The sequence below is a fragment of the Rattus rattus genome, chromosome 6 (genome assembly GCF_011064425.1).
Source record: "Rattus rattus isolate New Zealand chromosome 6, Rrattus_CSIRO_v1, whole genome shotgun sequence".
Classification (NCBI taxonomy): Eukaryota; Metazoa; Chordata; class Mammalia; order Rodentia; family Muridae; genus Rattus; species Rattus rattus.
This window is the reverse complement of record NC_046159.1, coordinates 101,414,312-101,431,278: the sequence shown is the minus strand read 5'-3', so window position 1 is coordinate 101,431,278 and position 16,967 is coordinate 101,414,312. Positions and strand designations below refer to the sequence as shown.

General features: G+C 40.9%; 1 protein-coding gene across 3 annotated transcripts in view; it reads left to right on the top strand.

The window, feature by feature from the left end:
- The window catches only part of Ttc26 (tetratricopeptide repeat domain 26), a 55,323-nt gene that overhangs the window by 11,380 nt on the left and 26,976 nt on the right, over nt 1-16,967 (top strand). For all 3 annotated transcript variants that reach the window (XR_004388314.1, XM_032906735.1, XM_032906734.1), the window contains exons 6-8: nt 4,063-4,208; nt 7,415-7,586; nt 16,423-16,497. Coding sequence is in view for 2 of the 3 variants with exons in the window: in XM_032906735.1 (XP_032762626.1) it covers nt 4,063-4,208; nt 7,415-7,586; nt 16,423-16,497 (393 nt within the window). In the remaining variant the exon portion in view is untranslated. The remainder of the gene's footprint in view (nt 1-4,062; nt 4,209-7,414; nt 7,587-16,422; nt 16,498-16,967) is intronic.

Genomic DNA, 16,967 nt, shown 5'->3' with positions numbered 1-16,967 from the left:
TTTTTTTTAAATTCAAGAGGCAACATTGGATTTATTAACTGCAGAGACAAAGGTGCAGAGAGAGGAGAGAGAGGGGAGGCGGGGAAGGAGGGAGGAGAGGAGAGGGGGGAGAAGGGAGACAGGGGAGAGGAAAGAAAAACACAAGCACAAAGCCCACATCCTATAAGACAGGTATGGCTTCTCAAGGTAGAGAGTGTCTTTACAGTGTGGCTATATGTCTGAAGTTTGATAAGAAGCCCTCCTATTCTTTTAAAATTGCCCAGAGTATAATTTGTTAAGTTAAAAGTTAGTCTAAGAGAAGAGAATGTTAGGAACCTAAGGCTTCCCATCATTTTAGCCCCAAGTAGTACAGCCTGATTGCTGTAGCAGAGCCTCCTTGACTGCAGCATCTCTGGGGACGCAGCATCTGGCCCTGCATGAGCACCATTCAAGGTGTTTTGGAAACACACATTGCCTCTTTTCACCATTAGGTCCTCATCAGTAAAGTCTTAAGCCTTCCTGCCTTTCTCAGCAGTAAAGGCAGGGCAGACTGGAGAAGGTTCTCCTCTCTCTTACCCTTTTCTATCCATTTCAACATAACTCCATATCTTTTTATCCTGCCTCAATTTCTCTATTTGAGACCTCAGTTCCTTAAGAAAAGTAATTTTATTTCTATGGGTATTTTGCCTGCCTTCCTGTCTGTGCAGCATGCATGTGCAGTGCTTACACAGGCCACAGGAGAGTGTCAGATACCCTGGAACTGGAGTTACAGATGGTCATAACCCGTCATGTGGGTGCTAAGAACTGAACCCAGGTATTCCAGAGCAGCAAGTACTCTTAATGCTGAACCATCTCTCCAGGCTCCAGGACCTTCATTTTAAGGGTTGTAGAAGACTGAATATCCATCTTCTATAACTTCTTTATAGGAGAATAAAGGTGAAGACCCAGCCTATCTAGGGATCAAAGGTCTCAATTTAGCTGGGCTTAGGACACATTGAAAGATCTTTGGAGCTGGGGGTTTAAAGGGTCATCATTCAGGGGAACTCAGGGCCTATCATTAAATGGGACATCAAACCACATAGACAGTACGTTATGCAACAGATTATTACACCCAATCCGAAGATCAGTGCTGAAAACGACAGGGCTTCCTTCCACAAGGAGGTGCCTGAGAACTGTGATGTGAGCACGGCATTAAAGCGTAAAGCAAAAGCTCACATCTTATTGATGATAGAAGTCTTGGAGAAATGAACACACTTTGTCCAGGTATAAATCCTCATCATTTTACTTTATTAATGGCACAGTTCTCCCTTTGTTATCAATATACACAGACGGTCCAGTTTGTATTACTGCCCCACGGACTGTTACATGTTGATACTCTGGCCAAACAGAAAAGAACAATTTAGAGAAAAAAAATCCAATGCTGGAATAAATTAAAAGGAAATGGTATGAAGTTATAATCAGTAATGTATATCATTTCAACAATGTCTAAAAGACAAACAAGGGAGCAAGCCAAAATATAAAGTAAGGTTACAACAGAGTCATATGTTTTTCCTGAGATAGTCAGGAAATATAGGTATTTAAACTATTTGTCTGTAGTTTGAAAGCATTAGTATGAGCTGTGTGGTGGTTTGAATAAGAATGGCCCCCAAAGGCTCATATATTTGAGCTCAGTCATCAGAGATTGGCAATATATGAGAGGATTAGGAGGTGTTGGAAGATGTGGCCTTTTTGGAGGAGCTGTGTCACTGGGAGTGGGCTTTGAGGGTTCAAAAGCCCATGCGAAGCCCAGTTTTTCTCTGCCTGGATGAATTATGTTATAGTTATCAGCTACTTCTCCAATTCTGCCCACATGCCACCATTCTCTTTGCATGATGAGAATAGAGCACAACTCTGAAACTGTAAGCAGGCCCCCAATTAAATGCTTTCTTTGACAAGAGTAGTCCTTGGCTATAGTGTCTCTTCACAGCAGTAGAACAGTGACTAAGACGAATTGTTAATATTGTAAGTGTCTTATCATAGTTACTACTCTAGCTTGGGATCTTTAGAGGAGGACTGTCATTGTTGTCTTGTGTTTTCTTTTTCTTTTCTTTTTTTTTATGTAGGATAATCCATAGAATGAGGCTAACATTACTTCTTTGGTTTTTCAGTATTTCTGTTAACACTGGTTACTACTCACATTTGTCGATAAAGGAGTTCTGGGTTAAGGCAGAAAGCAAAGCCCTCATATTGAAATGAAACCACCATGTTCATGTGTCACATTCAGAGTTAGCCCAGGTGTATGGATGCTTATCTGAAATGGTTCAAGTGATGCTTTTATCTGGAAATCTTAGATAGCATCTTAAGGTCAGCTATCACTTGAGCTAAAGGCCCAGTCTCTCTTTAGGGGGTGGGACACCATCCCTTAAGAGTAGTTTATCTCTTTGCAGAAGAGGTTCTGAGGGTCCTCCTTCTTAGAACTCCATTGTCTTAGCCACTGTTCTATTACTGTGAAGATACACCATGACCAAGGCAACTTTTTATTTAGAGTTATTGATTGATTGATTTATATGAATGCTCTATCTGCATATATACCTGCATGCTCAGAAGAGGGCATCAGCTCCCATTATAGATGGTTATGAACCACCATGTGGTTGCTGGGAATTGAACTCAGGACCTCTGGAAGAGCAGCTAGTGAGTGAGTGCTCTTAACCACTGAGCCATCTCTTCAGCCACAAATTTGATGATTGCTTCCTCCAACTCCCAGACAGAGTTTCTTTGTTTAGCCCTGGCTGTCCTGGAACTCACTTTGTAGACCAGGCTGGCCTTGAACTCAGAGATTCACCTGTTTCTACCTTCCAAGTGCGGGAATTAAACCGCCATCTGGCTAAAAGTGACTCATAAAAGAAAGCATTTTTTTTTAGGTTGCTTGTTTGCAGTGTCAGGGGTTAATCTATGATCATCATGGCAGAAAGCCAGCGGGCATGGTGCTTGAACAGTAGCTGAGAGTTTTACATCTTGATCAGTGGGACAGCAGGCAGAGAAAGAAAGACTAGCTTAGGCTTATGAAACCTTAAAATTCATCCCCAGTGACACACCTATTCCAAGGCTGCCCACTCCAACAAGGTCACACCCCCTAATCTTCCCCGAGCAGTTTTGATAACTGGGGACTAAGCACTAACATATGAGCATATGGAGCCAAGGTCATTTACACCACCACCCCTGGGAGCGCAGCTCTCTCTTAGTCCCAGGGTTAAAACAGGCTCTCTGAAAGAAAGATTCAAGGAGGCTGGGAAGCTTCAGCTGTGCAGAGCACTGTGGCAGAGGAGCCCACTCTGGTTCCCAGACCCACACGGTGCTCACAACAGTCTGTGACTCGTCCCAGAGGACTCGATGCTCTCTTTTGTCCTCCACGGGCACCGGATGCATCTACATGTATGCTGGGAAGCATCTACACACATACAATTATTAAATAAACATACTTTAAAAATAAAAGAGCTGAAGCACCAGGAAGGGTAGGTAGTCTATGCATCCAGAGTTACATACAAATGTATCAGTTTGGTCCCGTGTATAACACAGGCAGCTGCTGTTCATAGCGATCACCTAATAAATAAGCAGGCAGGTTGAACTCTGATGGCCTAAAACAACAGCCGCAGGTAGTAACTGAGGAGACGATGAAACCAACCTACCACAGAACATTTAAAATGTGTTTATGAAGTTACATGATGACAAGTACATCCTGATTACACACTATTTACTGAAGAAAAAGCAATACAAAAGAATGGGAAAGAATTGTCAAGGGTTGAAAGCAAAAAAAAAAAAAAAAAGAAAGAAAGAAAAGAAAAGAAAAGAAACCATAAGAAGAAGAAAAATAAATAGGGTGGAGATATCAAGTAGTAAATCATAGCTGTAACAGACAGCCTTTCTGTTACCAAGGCTCTGTCTCCAGAGATGTTGACATCTTTCTCTGCAGCAGTACCAAAAAGATAAAGATCTAGAAGATGGGGAAAACAGGGAGATAGCGGCCAGAGAGGCATTCAGGCCTCCACCACCTGGGCTTCTCCCTCACGTGAGTGTGACTCTGCCTGTCTTTTCTCACAATTGTAGTTTAATGATGAGAAGAAATTAATGAACTTTCATCAGAATCTTCAGGATATCAAAGAGGACCAGCTTAGCTTGGCCTCAATCCACTACATGCGGTCTCATTACCAGGAAGCTATTGATATATACAAGCGGATACTGCTGGATAACAGGTGTGTTCTCTTCTGACCACTTGAAATCTCTGCCATTTTATGAGTTCTCTTTGTTCCCAGTTTGGCTTAGAGCCTCGTGTCCTTTGGACCTAGTACCACCATGTATTCAAATCTGTCTCACTGATAATCCGACGAGGTTCAGAATGCTTTGTGTATGGTTCACGTCAGACTTTCTCTGCCATTTTTCTCTTGTAGTTTTTGCTTTTAGTTTTATTATTTTATGTGTATAGGTGTTCTGCCTGCATGTGTGTGCACCAAATGTGTGCCTAGTATCTGTGGAGGCCAAAAGAAGGCATCACCTTCCCTGGAAGTGGAGTTACATATGTGCTGCCATGTGGGTATCAAGAACCAAACCCAAGTCCTGTAGAAGAGGAGCCATTGCTTTTAATCACTGAGCCACTGCTCCAGGCCCTTTATTTTCTGAGACAGGTTCTTACTATGTATCTGTCCTGGATCTCTTATGTAGATCAGGTCGGCCTTGAACTTACAGATCTCCTCCTGCCTTTGCTTCCAGAGTACTGAGATTAAAGGAGTGCCATCATGCTTGGCCTCTACCTTTAGCATCCTTCCTTTGTAAGGAGCTGTCTAATGCCTTCCAATTCCCATAAAATGTATATACTGACACGTTTACTGATCACTGACTGTATAATGTGTGTGTGTGTATATACACATTTAAATTTTTGAAAATGTATGACCTTGAAGAAGGGGGAAAAACTGGTTAGAATGAATATAATGATTCATTTGTATGAGAATATCATAAAAAACTTGTTACTTTGTATGCTATCTTTAAAAATTAATAATAATTTATAAAATATCAACAAAAAATGCATTATTTAAGCCTGTCCATGGCAGCAAAGTACTGAAATCTCTCTTCTTTGGAGGTGGAAGATGCCCTCTTATGGCCTTGATGGCCACCAGGCACACACATGTATACAGACATAAATGTCATTAAATGAAAAATCCCAGTTCTAAGTGTGGGCCACACCCCTGTGGATTGTTGACCAGAAAGGCCCTAAAGGCCCCTGAAGCATATAGACTGTTGCCATCACTTTTGGCTGCTTAGATGTCCCAATATTGAAGAATCTACTTTTTTTTTGGTTCTTTTTTTTTTTTTCCGGAGCTGGGGACTGAACCCAGGGCCTTGCGCTTCCTAGACAAGCGCTCTACCACTGAGCTAAATCCCCAACCCTTTTTTTTTTTTTTTTTTTTTTTTTTGGCAGAGAAATCTAGCTGGAACTGAGCTTGAAGCTTCCTCTCCTGGTGTCTTAGTTGCTGTTCTATTGCTGTGAAGATACACCGTGACCATGGCAACTTATAAAAGCATTGAATTTGACTTTAATTACAGTTTCAGAGGATGATTCCATGACCACTACAGTGGGAAGCATGTGGTAGCAAGCAGGCATGGTGCTGGGAGGGGGGGGTAGCTGAAAACTTACATTTTATGACAATATCTGTGAGGCAGAGACAGAGAGACAGAGACAGAGCTAGTTGGGAATGAACTTGGGCTTTTTGAAACCTCAAAGCTTTCTTCCAGTGACACACCTCCTCTAACAAGACCATACCTCCTAATCCTTCTCAAATAGTTCCACCAACCATAGACCAAGAATTCAAATATATATGAGCATATTTGATCCATTTTCATTCAAACCAAGGCACCTGACTAGCTTTCACAGTGCTGGAAGGTTCTATGCCAATGGCTGGAAGAAAACTGTTGTCAACATTCTTACTCAGCTGTGTATGCTGTGTGCTAAACTACCAACATGCTAGGCAAGATTGCCCACAAATGCAACAATGGTATAAATGTTATGGAGGCAACCAACTGCCTTCTGATCTGAGGACTTTTCCTCAGGGAGAATTCATTTCTAGTACTGTAAAACTGGTTAAAAGCCCATGACCATAAAAGTCATTTATCCTTGTAGAGAAGCTACTGCTGTTGTTTTTATACAGGGACATGATATACCTCTCAATTTGTCTTTTAGATGTTTATGGTTTTTAAAAAAGATTTATTTATTTATTATTTATAAGTACACTGTAGCTGTCTTCAGACACACCAGAAGAGGGCATCACATCCCATTACAGGTGGTTGTGAGCCACCATGTGGTTGCTTAGATTTGAACTCAGGACCTCTGAAAGAGCAGTCAGTGCTCTTAACTGCTGAGCCATCTCTCCAGCCCTAGATCTTTATGTTTATACACATAGATTAATGCTGCTGCCAGCTATGGCCAGAAATACTTTTTCCAGTGGGTGGCATTAACTGTAGACACTCAACAGGTTAAGGGGGGTGGGGTGGGGACAGGTTAAAGAGGGTCCCTAAGTGAAACATCTCTGTCACTTCCTCAAAGGCTCAGGGAACACTAGGGAAGAGAGTAGAAAAGAAGGTAAGAGGAAAAGGTGGTGTGTTGACGAATGCTGCCCTCTAGATGTCTTGAATTTCCTTGAATGCTATGATTCCCTGCACAAAGTTGGTCCATTTATCATTCCAATATGGAGGAGGGGGTGCTTACAAAGCTCAGCCCTTCTTTGAGGATTAATGGACAGTTGATGGTTGCTGGAGAGGAGCGGCCTATGAGGCTTCACCTGGGAAAATAGAAGCAGTCGATAGCTCCTGTAGGAAGAGAGAAACATTTTTGTTAGTGGTGATATATCCACTGGAAAGTTGCCTGTGTTTCTATAAATGACCCCTCATCCCTGCCTTTATAAGTAACCATGATTAAACTCACTGGAGTGCTCTCTCTCTCTCTCTCTCTCTCTCTCTCTCTCTCTCTCTCACACACACACACACACACACACACACACACACACACACACACATGTCTTGTGGCGTGCCTTGCACACACACTAAAAGACATGAGGCAAAGACTAATGGAAAAGAGGAAGGAGATGAGTGGGAGGGGACAAGAGAGCATAATGTAGGGCAAATACTATCAAGATACATTATATATGTATGTGAAAATGTCATAAACAAACCAATTATGTATAACTAATATGTGCTAATAAAAACTTTCTTAAAGAGAAGTATATCAAATCTGGTTTAAAGACATTCAAATATTGAACTCAAAAAGAGAAAGAAAACATCCTGATTATATGTTGCTTTCTTCCTTCCAGGGCAGATCCTTGCCCTCTCCTCTTTGCCTTATTGTTCATTTGAGCTTTGCAGTTAGACATTTCTGTGAAACATACTTCAGCTTGAGTCTTTCTGCTTACAGGGAATACCTGGCCCTCAATGTGTATGTGGCCCTCTGCTACTACAAATTGGATTACTATGATGTGTCTCAAGAAGTCCTGGCTGTTTACCTTCAGCAAATTCCTGATAGCACCATCGCCCTCAACCTTAAGGCCTGCAATCACTTTCGCCTTTATAATGGCAAAGCAGCTGAGGTAGGCACGCAGATATGTTTCTATTTATCTCAGTTCTAGTGGGAGTTACTTTATAAACTCTAGGGCCTATAGCTCTGTATTAATGTCTTTGGTTATTGATTCTATAAACAAAGAGTTATATAAACATTTTTGAGACAGGGTCTCACTCTTGACTCTGGCTGGCCTCCAGCTTCCTGTGTAGACCATGCTGACCCTAACCTCACACAGATCTGCCTGCTTCTCCTTCTGAAGTGTTGGCATTAAAGGTGAGCCAAAAAATGCCTTTAAAAAAAAAATCTGATATCCTAAAAGGAATTTCCTTTCCGAATGATCTATGTTGTATCTAGTGTATTTTAGATAGTTTTTCCTAGATGATGTGTGTTAATATAAATGTTGAAAACCAACTGCTTCAGCTTCTTCCTCTAGAGTCTGTTCGTGGCTGAGAAGTTGCCTGTCCCATCATGTGTTGAGTAAACCAGTATTAGAACCCTGATGTCTGTCACTTTTTTCTCCTTCATCTCCACGCCATCATCTGCCATTCCCTCTTAGTTAGAGCTTCTAGAAAGAGCTTGCCCCCCTTCTCTCCCTGCCTTTGTCTCCCACCTTTCTCACTGTCCATTGGATTTGGTGCTACCGTGTGTTCAAATCTGTTCAGTTGGTAATCTGGTGAGGTTAAGAACTCCTCAGACATTTTTTAGATCCAGCTCTGTCTACATTTTTGCATCACTGCTTTCTTAGACACATGTTTCTTCCATTTGTACTGTTTGGGTTGGCGCCAAACCATCCTAGGATCTTACTGTATAGCTCTGGCCAGCCTGGAGCTCCGGATCCTTCCATGTTAGTCTCCCAAGTGTGCCTTGTACAGGCAGGAGCCACATGCCTGGCTTAAACACCCAAGTTTACAAAACACATTGTGAATTTACAAAACACAAGCTTGAAGTTCTCAAAGAGTAAATAATATGTGCATTAAGATTCTTCTTCTATGGGCTGGAGAGCTGGCTCAGCGGTTAAGAGCACTGACTGCTCTTCCCGAGATCCTGAGTTCAATTCCCAGCAACCACATGGTGGCTCACAACCATCTGTAATGGGATCTGATGCCCTCTTCTGGTGTGTCTGAAGACAGTGAAAATGCACTCACATACATAAAATAAATAAATCTTTAAAAAAAAAAAGATTCTTCTTCTGTGAGACTCATAAACACTCCAGTTCAAAAATGGCTTGTAAGTTTTTCCCTCAATCTGTTTTTCCTTTCCCTTTTGACACAACTCTCTATTGTCATGTTTTTTCAGTATAGTTTAAAATCATCTTGTTTTGGTTTTCAAGATAGGATTTTTCTGTGTATCTCTGACTGTCCTGAAGCTCTGTAGACTAGGCTGGCCTCAAACTCAAAGATCTACCTACCTTTGCCTCTGCCTCCCAAGTGCTGGAATTAAAGGCATGTGGCACTACTGCCTGGTTTACTTTAAAATGTTTTAATAATTCCTCTATTATTTTTGTAGTTTTTCAGTAAGATCATTAATATTTAAATAATATTCAGTAATTTAAAAATGTGATCTGACGGGGTTGGGGATTTAGCTCAGTGGTACAGTGCTTGCCTAGCAAGCGCAAGGCCCTGAGTTTGGTCCCCAGCTCCAAAAAAAAAAAAAAGAAAAAAGAAAAAGAAAAATGTGATCTGGCGTCTCTGGGTCCCTGAGAACTTTGCAGAGGCTGTGAAACAGGCCAAGGTTTGAGTGGGGAAGACAAGCTGCCTGGGCACAGTGTTGGCACTCTCACCATGTACACAGACAGAGCAGCATCTTCTTAGATGCTGTCTCTGGATGACTCACTTGTCACCCTTCGTGCTTCTAACCCTGCCACAATAGGGGCCCTCTATTAAAGCCAGGTTTTAAGATGGTGGAGGCAGTTGCAGCATGAGTGTTGCAATAAAAATAAAAATGCAGCTGAATGGTTCCTACATGCATACCCTGGAGGTCACACTCTCGCTAGTTCCAGCTCCAATGGGACATTGGAATTGGCACTAATTTATTTCAGCGGCTCCACACTGCCCCCATCTACTTTCTGATCTGCTGTCTGAGAGCCATCCCAGCGCCCCACCCTGTCAGGCTGCCCTGCCCTCACAGCACTCTTGGCTGGTTTCCACCATGCCAGGCATACACATCCCAATTCCATGGAGGGCCCGGTGCATCCGACCACCATACACTTTCTTGAATTCAATTAAGTCCCCATATGAAAGAACACACCGGGGTTGGGGATTTAGCTCAGTGGTAGAGCACTTGCCTAGCAAGCGCAAGGCCCTGAGTTTGGTCCTCAGCTCCGGGAAAAAAAAAAAAAAAAAAACACACCACACAATATCCTCTGATCCAATTGATAAGCTATAATTTCCCCATCTAGACAACACAAAATCCTGTATATATCCGTCCCTTAAGAATAGTCATAACAACCTGTAATATGTGCAGAGAGGAATCCTAACATCTGCTGCCATGTTCTCTCAGCTCCCTCCTCCTCACTCCAGTCTCCTTTGTCTCTAAAACTTTTCTCCTGCCCATTTTTCCTTCTCGTCCAATGAGAGGCCTAGTTCTATCTTGCACCTGCCTTCACCTGTGTAACATCAACCTACACTTCACCATTTCTGTCTAATCCCCAGCTCCAAAAAAAAAGAACCAAAAAAAAAAAAAAAAAAAACTTTTCTCTCAAATATAAGCTGAACACAACTATTATCATTTTGTAATTTAAAAGTATAAAATATGTCTAACACCCAGTCCAACATTTGTCAGTTAAACAGAACATTTAGTTATCCATTCCAGCTTAAGAAAGACTTAAAATTTATGTTATATCCTGGCTAGCTTGTATACTATCTGATAACTATCTAATTAAATTGGTATTCTCAAAGTTAAAAAGCCTGAGTAGGCTATGAGAATATAATCAGTCTTCAATCCCATAGAAATCTGAGAATGACCAATATATTTGTAAATACAGGAAGCCTAACACGGCTTCTAGAACTGAGACAGGTTATAGAGACCATTTTCTACTTGCACAGTCCCCTGCCAGCAACATGTGAGAGCAAGTCTTCAGCCTTCTGGCCTAGGATCATCTGACAGACTTTTGAAGGGCTGATCACTCTGGCTTGGCAGAAATTATCAGTCAATTAATTCTGTAGCATGTCCTTTTCTGGACAGTATTTAGTCTGTAGATGAATTATGGCAATACTTGCCTAGTGGCTGCCTCACCACAATACATCACCTCATCTGGAGGTGGAAATGTTCAATTTCTTCTTCAAATCCACCAAAGGTGAGCTCTTAGGAGCAGACATATCTCAACAAAAGATAAATAATATTAAATGTTAGATTTTGTGGACTTTTGATATTTTTGAAAACCATCTAACTATGTAAGTAATATGGACTGTTGTCCATTAATTATCTTAATAAATTATCTTGAAAACACTCTAACAGTAAACTTAGAGCCATGAATTTGTTATTGGGCCCTTAACCCACATGTTGAATCATCTCAGATTAATTTTTTAGTAGCAGTAAAGGACTGCGTCTAAGCCTTGTATACTTAAATGTGTTGTATAGGCACAATGCCTACACATGAAAGTAACAATATTAATTTTAAGTTGATAAGAAATTTATATCAAAGAAAACCTAAACTTGTATCAAATAAATTCTGTACCAATGTAAAAGATTATAACTTTAGCTTAGTAACAAATATAAAGATTTCTACTAAATGAGATAATGGCTGTATAATCAATTTGAGCTAATTCCTCCCTGTTAAATTATGACCATTTCTACATTTTCTAGAAAGACAACCTTAGAATAACCACCTTTAGCCTCCCAAAGTCCAGGGAATTGGGGCAGTGACTCTTCAGTGGCTTCTTCAAGTTTTACATAGGCATTGAGATGTCCTTGGTCGGGTAGGCAGTAGGGAAAATGGAGCAAATGTTGTAGCCTGATGTGCCTGCCTTGACTGGATCCAGCTGAAAGTCCTTGAGATCAGGAATCCAAGCAGGTACATTCTGGAAAATATAATTCTCAAGACAAAAGTTTTGGTATCTAGATAACTTTTTGTTTGAGTCTCTTGAATTTAGTTTTTCAGGAGGTCTACATTTATCAAATCTAACCAGTATAACTCTGGAAGGTGTCCACAGCCTAATCACCCTTTTTAAAAACACAAAGACAAAACCTTTTTCCCAAAATACCATGTATTTTAGTCTGTAGCCAGAAAAGTTTGTATTTTGCACTCTCTCCCAGAGGAATAATATAACCATAAGCTCAAAAATCACATCCATTGTGAAAATTAAACAATTTTTAAAAAAAGAAGTAAGCTAAACAATGGTGTATGAGCCTGTTTAGACTTTTCTTTTTCTTTTTTGATGTTTTTATCATCTTTATATATTTTTTAATTTTTTATTAGATATATTTCTTTACTTACATTTCAAAGATTATTCCCCTTCCGAGTTTCCTGTCCATAAGCCCCTACTCCCTCCCCTCCCCCTCCCCCATATGGGTATTCCCCCATCCATCCCCCTTTTGCCCCCCATATTCCCCTGCACTGGGGGTCCAACCTTGGCAAGACCAAGGGCTTCCCCTTCCCCTGATGCCCCAACAAGGCTATTCTCTGCTGCATTTGCAGTTGGAGCCCTGGGACAGTCCATGTATAGTGTTTCAGTAGTGGTTTAGTCCCTGGAAGCTCTGGTTGGTTGGCATTGTTCTTTTGGGAGGTTGCAAGCTCTGTTTAGGCTTTCCTAATCTGTCGTATCAGGAAATTAACCCAAAATTCCCATGGAACCCACATTAAGATTACATGAGCTTCCTGTTGAGGTAAATAACAAAATAACCACAAACCCTTGCTAGCCAGCATCAAGTCATATGGCCTTAGTGGAGTAGTTCTTAAAACACTTTGATCACTTTTTTATTAATACCAATACCAATAAGTAAGCAACTTGTCACACTAAGATTTTAGCCAAAAATACATCTGTTAAGCTCTCTGCTTGGAGCCTCAGACTTTATTAATAACTCTATAAGGTATGTCTGTATTCACTCTGCCTGGTGTTATAGATTTTTTTTTCTTTTTTTCGGAGCTGGGGACCGAACCCAGGGCCTTGTGCTTGCTAGGCAAGTGCCCTACCGCTGAGCTAAATCCCCAACCCCATAGATTTTTATTTATTTCTACCTAGATCTGAAAGTGGGCGAAATACCCACTTGATTCAGATAAACTCTGTACTTTTCACAGCAGGGGACCTAGAGTCTGTGAGCAGACCCCCCCCCTCTGTTCCTTTGTTTAAGACGCCCCCCGACTTTTTTATTTTTACCTCATGAGAACCATTTTAACACATGAGAACCACAGAACTTACCCGCTGGTTGCATGATGCTGAGATCGCAGCTTCAGGAAGTCTCAGAGCCTGCTAGCAAGCAGGACTAGCCAAATGTCCTAAGAACAGGTGGGATTGGGTATTGATAGTCTCTATCATATTAGAGAACAAAGCTCATGGAATGGAATCTCTTCTGAAAAGAAAAAGAATTTCCCTTGCATTAGAAGATCATAGACAGAACATCTAATGTATACTACAGATGTTTAGAAAACAGAATATTTTTTATGGTTTCAAAATTATCATGAAAGGAGAAATAATCCCATGTCATTGTGTGTTGGTGACAGGCAGTGACTTTTTCAGGGCTATATTTGAAGTAAACATGAAAGAGATGATGGCAGTGGTATTGTTACTAACTTGTCCTCCAAAGCAGTAAGGACATTTCTTTATTATGCCTGTACTGAAAAACAATAACAGATGCTAACATGGACATGGCCTTCCAGTTGTCATCTTTTCTTCAAGTTTCTTCCTGTCTGGAGCTCACGCAACTTTCTAACAAAAAGCACCAATTGAGAAAGAGAGAGAGAGAAAGAGAGAGAGAGAGAGAGAGAGAGAGAGAGAGAGACAGAGACAGACAGACAGAGAGAGACAGACAGACTGACTGACCGACTGACTTATTATTTGTGGAAAGTATGAAACAGCCAATCTCTGTGTGTTGGTAAATACAGTTTTTGGTTGGTTGGTTGGTTGGTTGGTTGGTTGATTGGTTGGTTGGTTGGTTGGTTAGTTTTTGTGGTTTCTCTGTATAGCCTTGGCTGTTTCGAACTCATTGTATAGACCAGGCTGGCCTCAAACTCACATATATCATCTGCCTCTGTCTCCCAAGTACTGGAATTAAAGGTGTATATCACCACTGGCCTGCCTGGTAAATATAGTTTTAAAAATAATAATTTATATTAACATATAATAAATTACTTATTTTTATTTACTGATTATTTTGTTTTCTGTTTCAATGTCTCATATTAGAAGTATTATTGACTAAAAACCACATAAACAAAAGTCTTGATTTTAAGCTTGATATCATTAACAATCCTTTAGAGATTTTACTCTATTAAATTTGGCGGGAGGGACTGGAGAGATGGCTCAGTGATTAAGAGTAATGACAGCTCTTCCAGAGGTCCTGAGTTCAATTCCCAGCAACCACATGGTGACTCACAGCCATCTGTGATGGGATCTGATGCCCTCTTCTGGTGTCTGAAGACAGCAACAAAAAGAATTTTTTTTTGTAACAGGGTCTCACAATGTAGCCCTGGCTATCCTGGAACTCACTCTCATAGAGGCCTGCCTGCCTCTGCCTCTACCTCCCAAGTTAGGATTAAGGACATGCACTACTATGCCTGACTTAGTAAACATTTTTATTATTTATATATTTGTGTGTGTGTCACATTGTACAACTTGCAGGAACCAATTCTCTTTTTCTATTGTGTGGGTTTTGAGATAAGATTTGGCTCTTTGGGCTTAGTCGCAGGATTATTTATTTATTTATTTATTTAGAGAGAGTGTGTGTGTGTACACATGTGAATGGCTTATATGTTATGGGTTGGGGACAACTTTGGAAAGTCAATTCTTTCCCTCCACCCAATTTTGTTATTTCTGCTGCTGTGCTACATTTGCAAGCTTCCATCCTGTGCTGGGGCTGGGCTGGGGCTACAGAGCCACTGTATGTGGGTTCAGGTTAAAGGATCGAGAGAATACAGGAGAGGTTATGATACGACAAACAGGAAAGCCGAGGGAGAATGGACTTGGACTGGGTTTTGTAAACAGGCTCAGTTCAGCACACAGGAGGAAACGTTAGAATTCAGAATTCAGGAGCCTGAGTAGACAGATAGATGCCTCATGTACTGCTCTTACAGAGGATCTGAGTTCAATTCCCAACAAGCACATGCAGTGGCTTACAGTCACCTATGACTCCAGCTCCAAGAGATCCAATGCCTTTGCTCTGTGAGGGCACCACCACTACATGAAGACGCCCACAGAGACACCTAATTAAAATAAAGTAACAGAGAACAAATATCAGTGGTTCTCAAGCTTCCCGATGCTGCTGCCCTTTAATACATACAGTTCCTCATGTTGTGGTGACCCCCAACGTACAATTATTTTTGTTGCTACTTTATAACTGCAAGTTTGCTACTGTTATAAATCATAATATAAATATCTGATATACAGGATATTTTATATGTGAACTCTGTGAAAGGGTTGTTCAATTCCCAAAGGGGTCTCGAACCACAGGTTGAAAACTGATGACCTAAATAATAGGGAATGAGGAAGTACTGAATGCAGGTAATGGGCATGAATTGGATATAACATAATTGGTTTTCTTGTCTTAATTCTGTCATAGACTTTTTTGGTTTTAGCAGTAGATATGTGCATAAAAATATATTTGATAGTAAAATTGTAAAATCCAACATGAAGCTGTATGAATTCAGAACTGCTATTCAAACTGTATAGACATATCTGTGTATCTCCTACATAGATACTGTATAGAAGTTCAAGGAATTTGGGTCTGGTTAATTTTGGTGTGTGATTTTTATTGCAAGTTTTTTAAATAATAAACTTTATAAAGTTAGAAGAAAAGAATGTGGGTGGAATGGGAAGACTAAAACAACGAGAGGCTTAATCTCTAAGCCCTTGACACTGATAATAAGGACTGACCCTAGGGGTCCTAAGACACGAGCACAGTTTTTAAACCTCCTACTTAGTCTGGGGCTTGAGGCACTTAACTCTTTTAGAAGGTCCATGGTATAGTCCATGGCTCCAAACTTGCTGTATAGCCAAGGATGACTTTGAACTTCTGATCCTTCTGCCTCCACTTCTATAGTCCTGAGATTATAGGTGTGTACCACCACTCCCAGTTATAAGGTACTCAGGCTCAAACCCAGGGCTCCCTTCTTGCTAGGCAAGCATGCTATAGAACTACATCCCCAGCCTCCAAAACACTTAACCTTTGTTTATAAGACTCAGTGATGTCATCTGTAAAATGTAGATAATAATTATGTTGTCCCAGAGCCCCCAGGATCAAATGAGATAGCACATTAAATGCTTTGTAAACTCTAAAGCACTAGATAGGTATGCGTCATAAGAACTGTACCTTGGGGCTGGACAGATCAGCTAGTGGTTGCAAGTCTAGACTGTTCTTGCAGAGGACCTGAGTTGAGCTCCCAGAGTCCATGTTGGATGGTTAACACCCACCTGTAACAGTGCTTCTAGTCTTAGGTGAAGACAGTGCTCAAGTGCGCACACACACACACACACACACACACACACACACACACATTTAAGAAAATAAGAAGCTGGGTGTGGTGGTGCATGTCTTAATCCCAGCATCAGGAGGCAGAGGTAGGTGGATCTCTGTGAGTTCAAGTCCAGCCAGGGCTACATAGAGAGAACTGAAAAAAAAAAATCAAAATAAATACATATAATAACAAAATAAATCTTAGAAAATAAGAACTATATGCTTATTACTTTGATAAGTCTTTCCTTTTTATTTTTTAGGCAGAGCTCAAAAGCTTGATGGACAATGCCTCGTCACCATTTGAATTTGCTAAAGAACTCATCAGACACAATCTGGTGAGTGAGTTTCCCGTCTTGGGTGACTTGAGTCCTATTTTATTTTGGTACATCATAGCAACTAATAAAGGGAAACGCCCAACAAATACCGCCCTACTCTAGGGAGTGCTGCCTTACTGTGGAAGAGATAAAAGGGGTTTCAGACACCAGTCTTTCCTCTTATTGGGAGGGCAGAATGTGGGTCACATTTGGAAAGAAGGGCAAGGCATGGAGACTCAAGTGTTTCTGTTCCTTGGAGGAAAACAGAGGAACTTATCTTCATGGGTAGAATAGGACGATTGCTTCATCCTTGAATGCTGGCTGAGTCTTCAGGGCTCATTTTAATCTAGGTCATGGATGTAGAACAAGTGTGATGTGTGTAAGACAACTAGGGCTGATTGTACCAGTCGTAAGTGTGTGCTGGAGAAAGTGGGAAGGAACTAATGTGTTTAGGGCTAGATTGTGATGGCCGTTGCTTAAATGCAATCCAA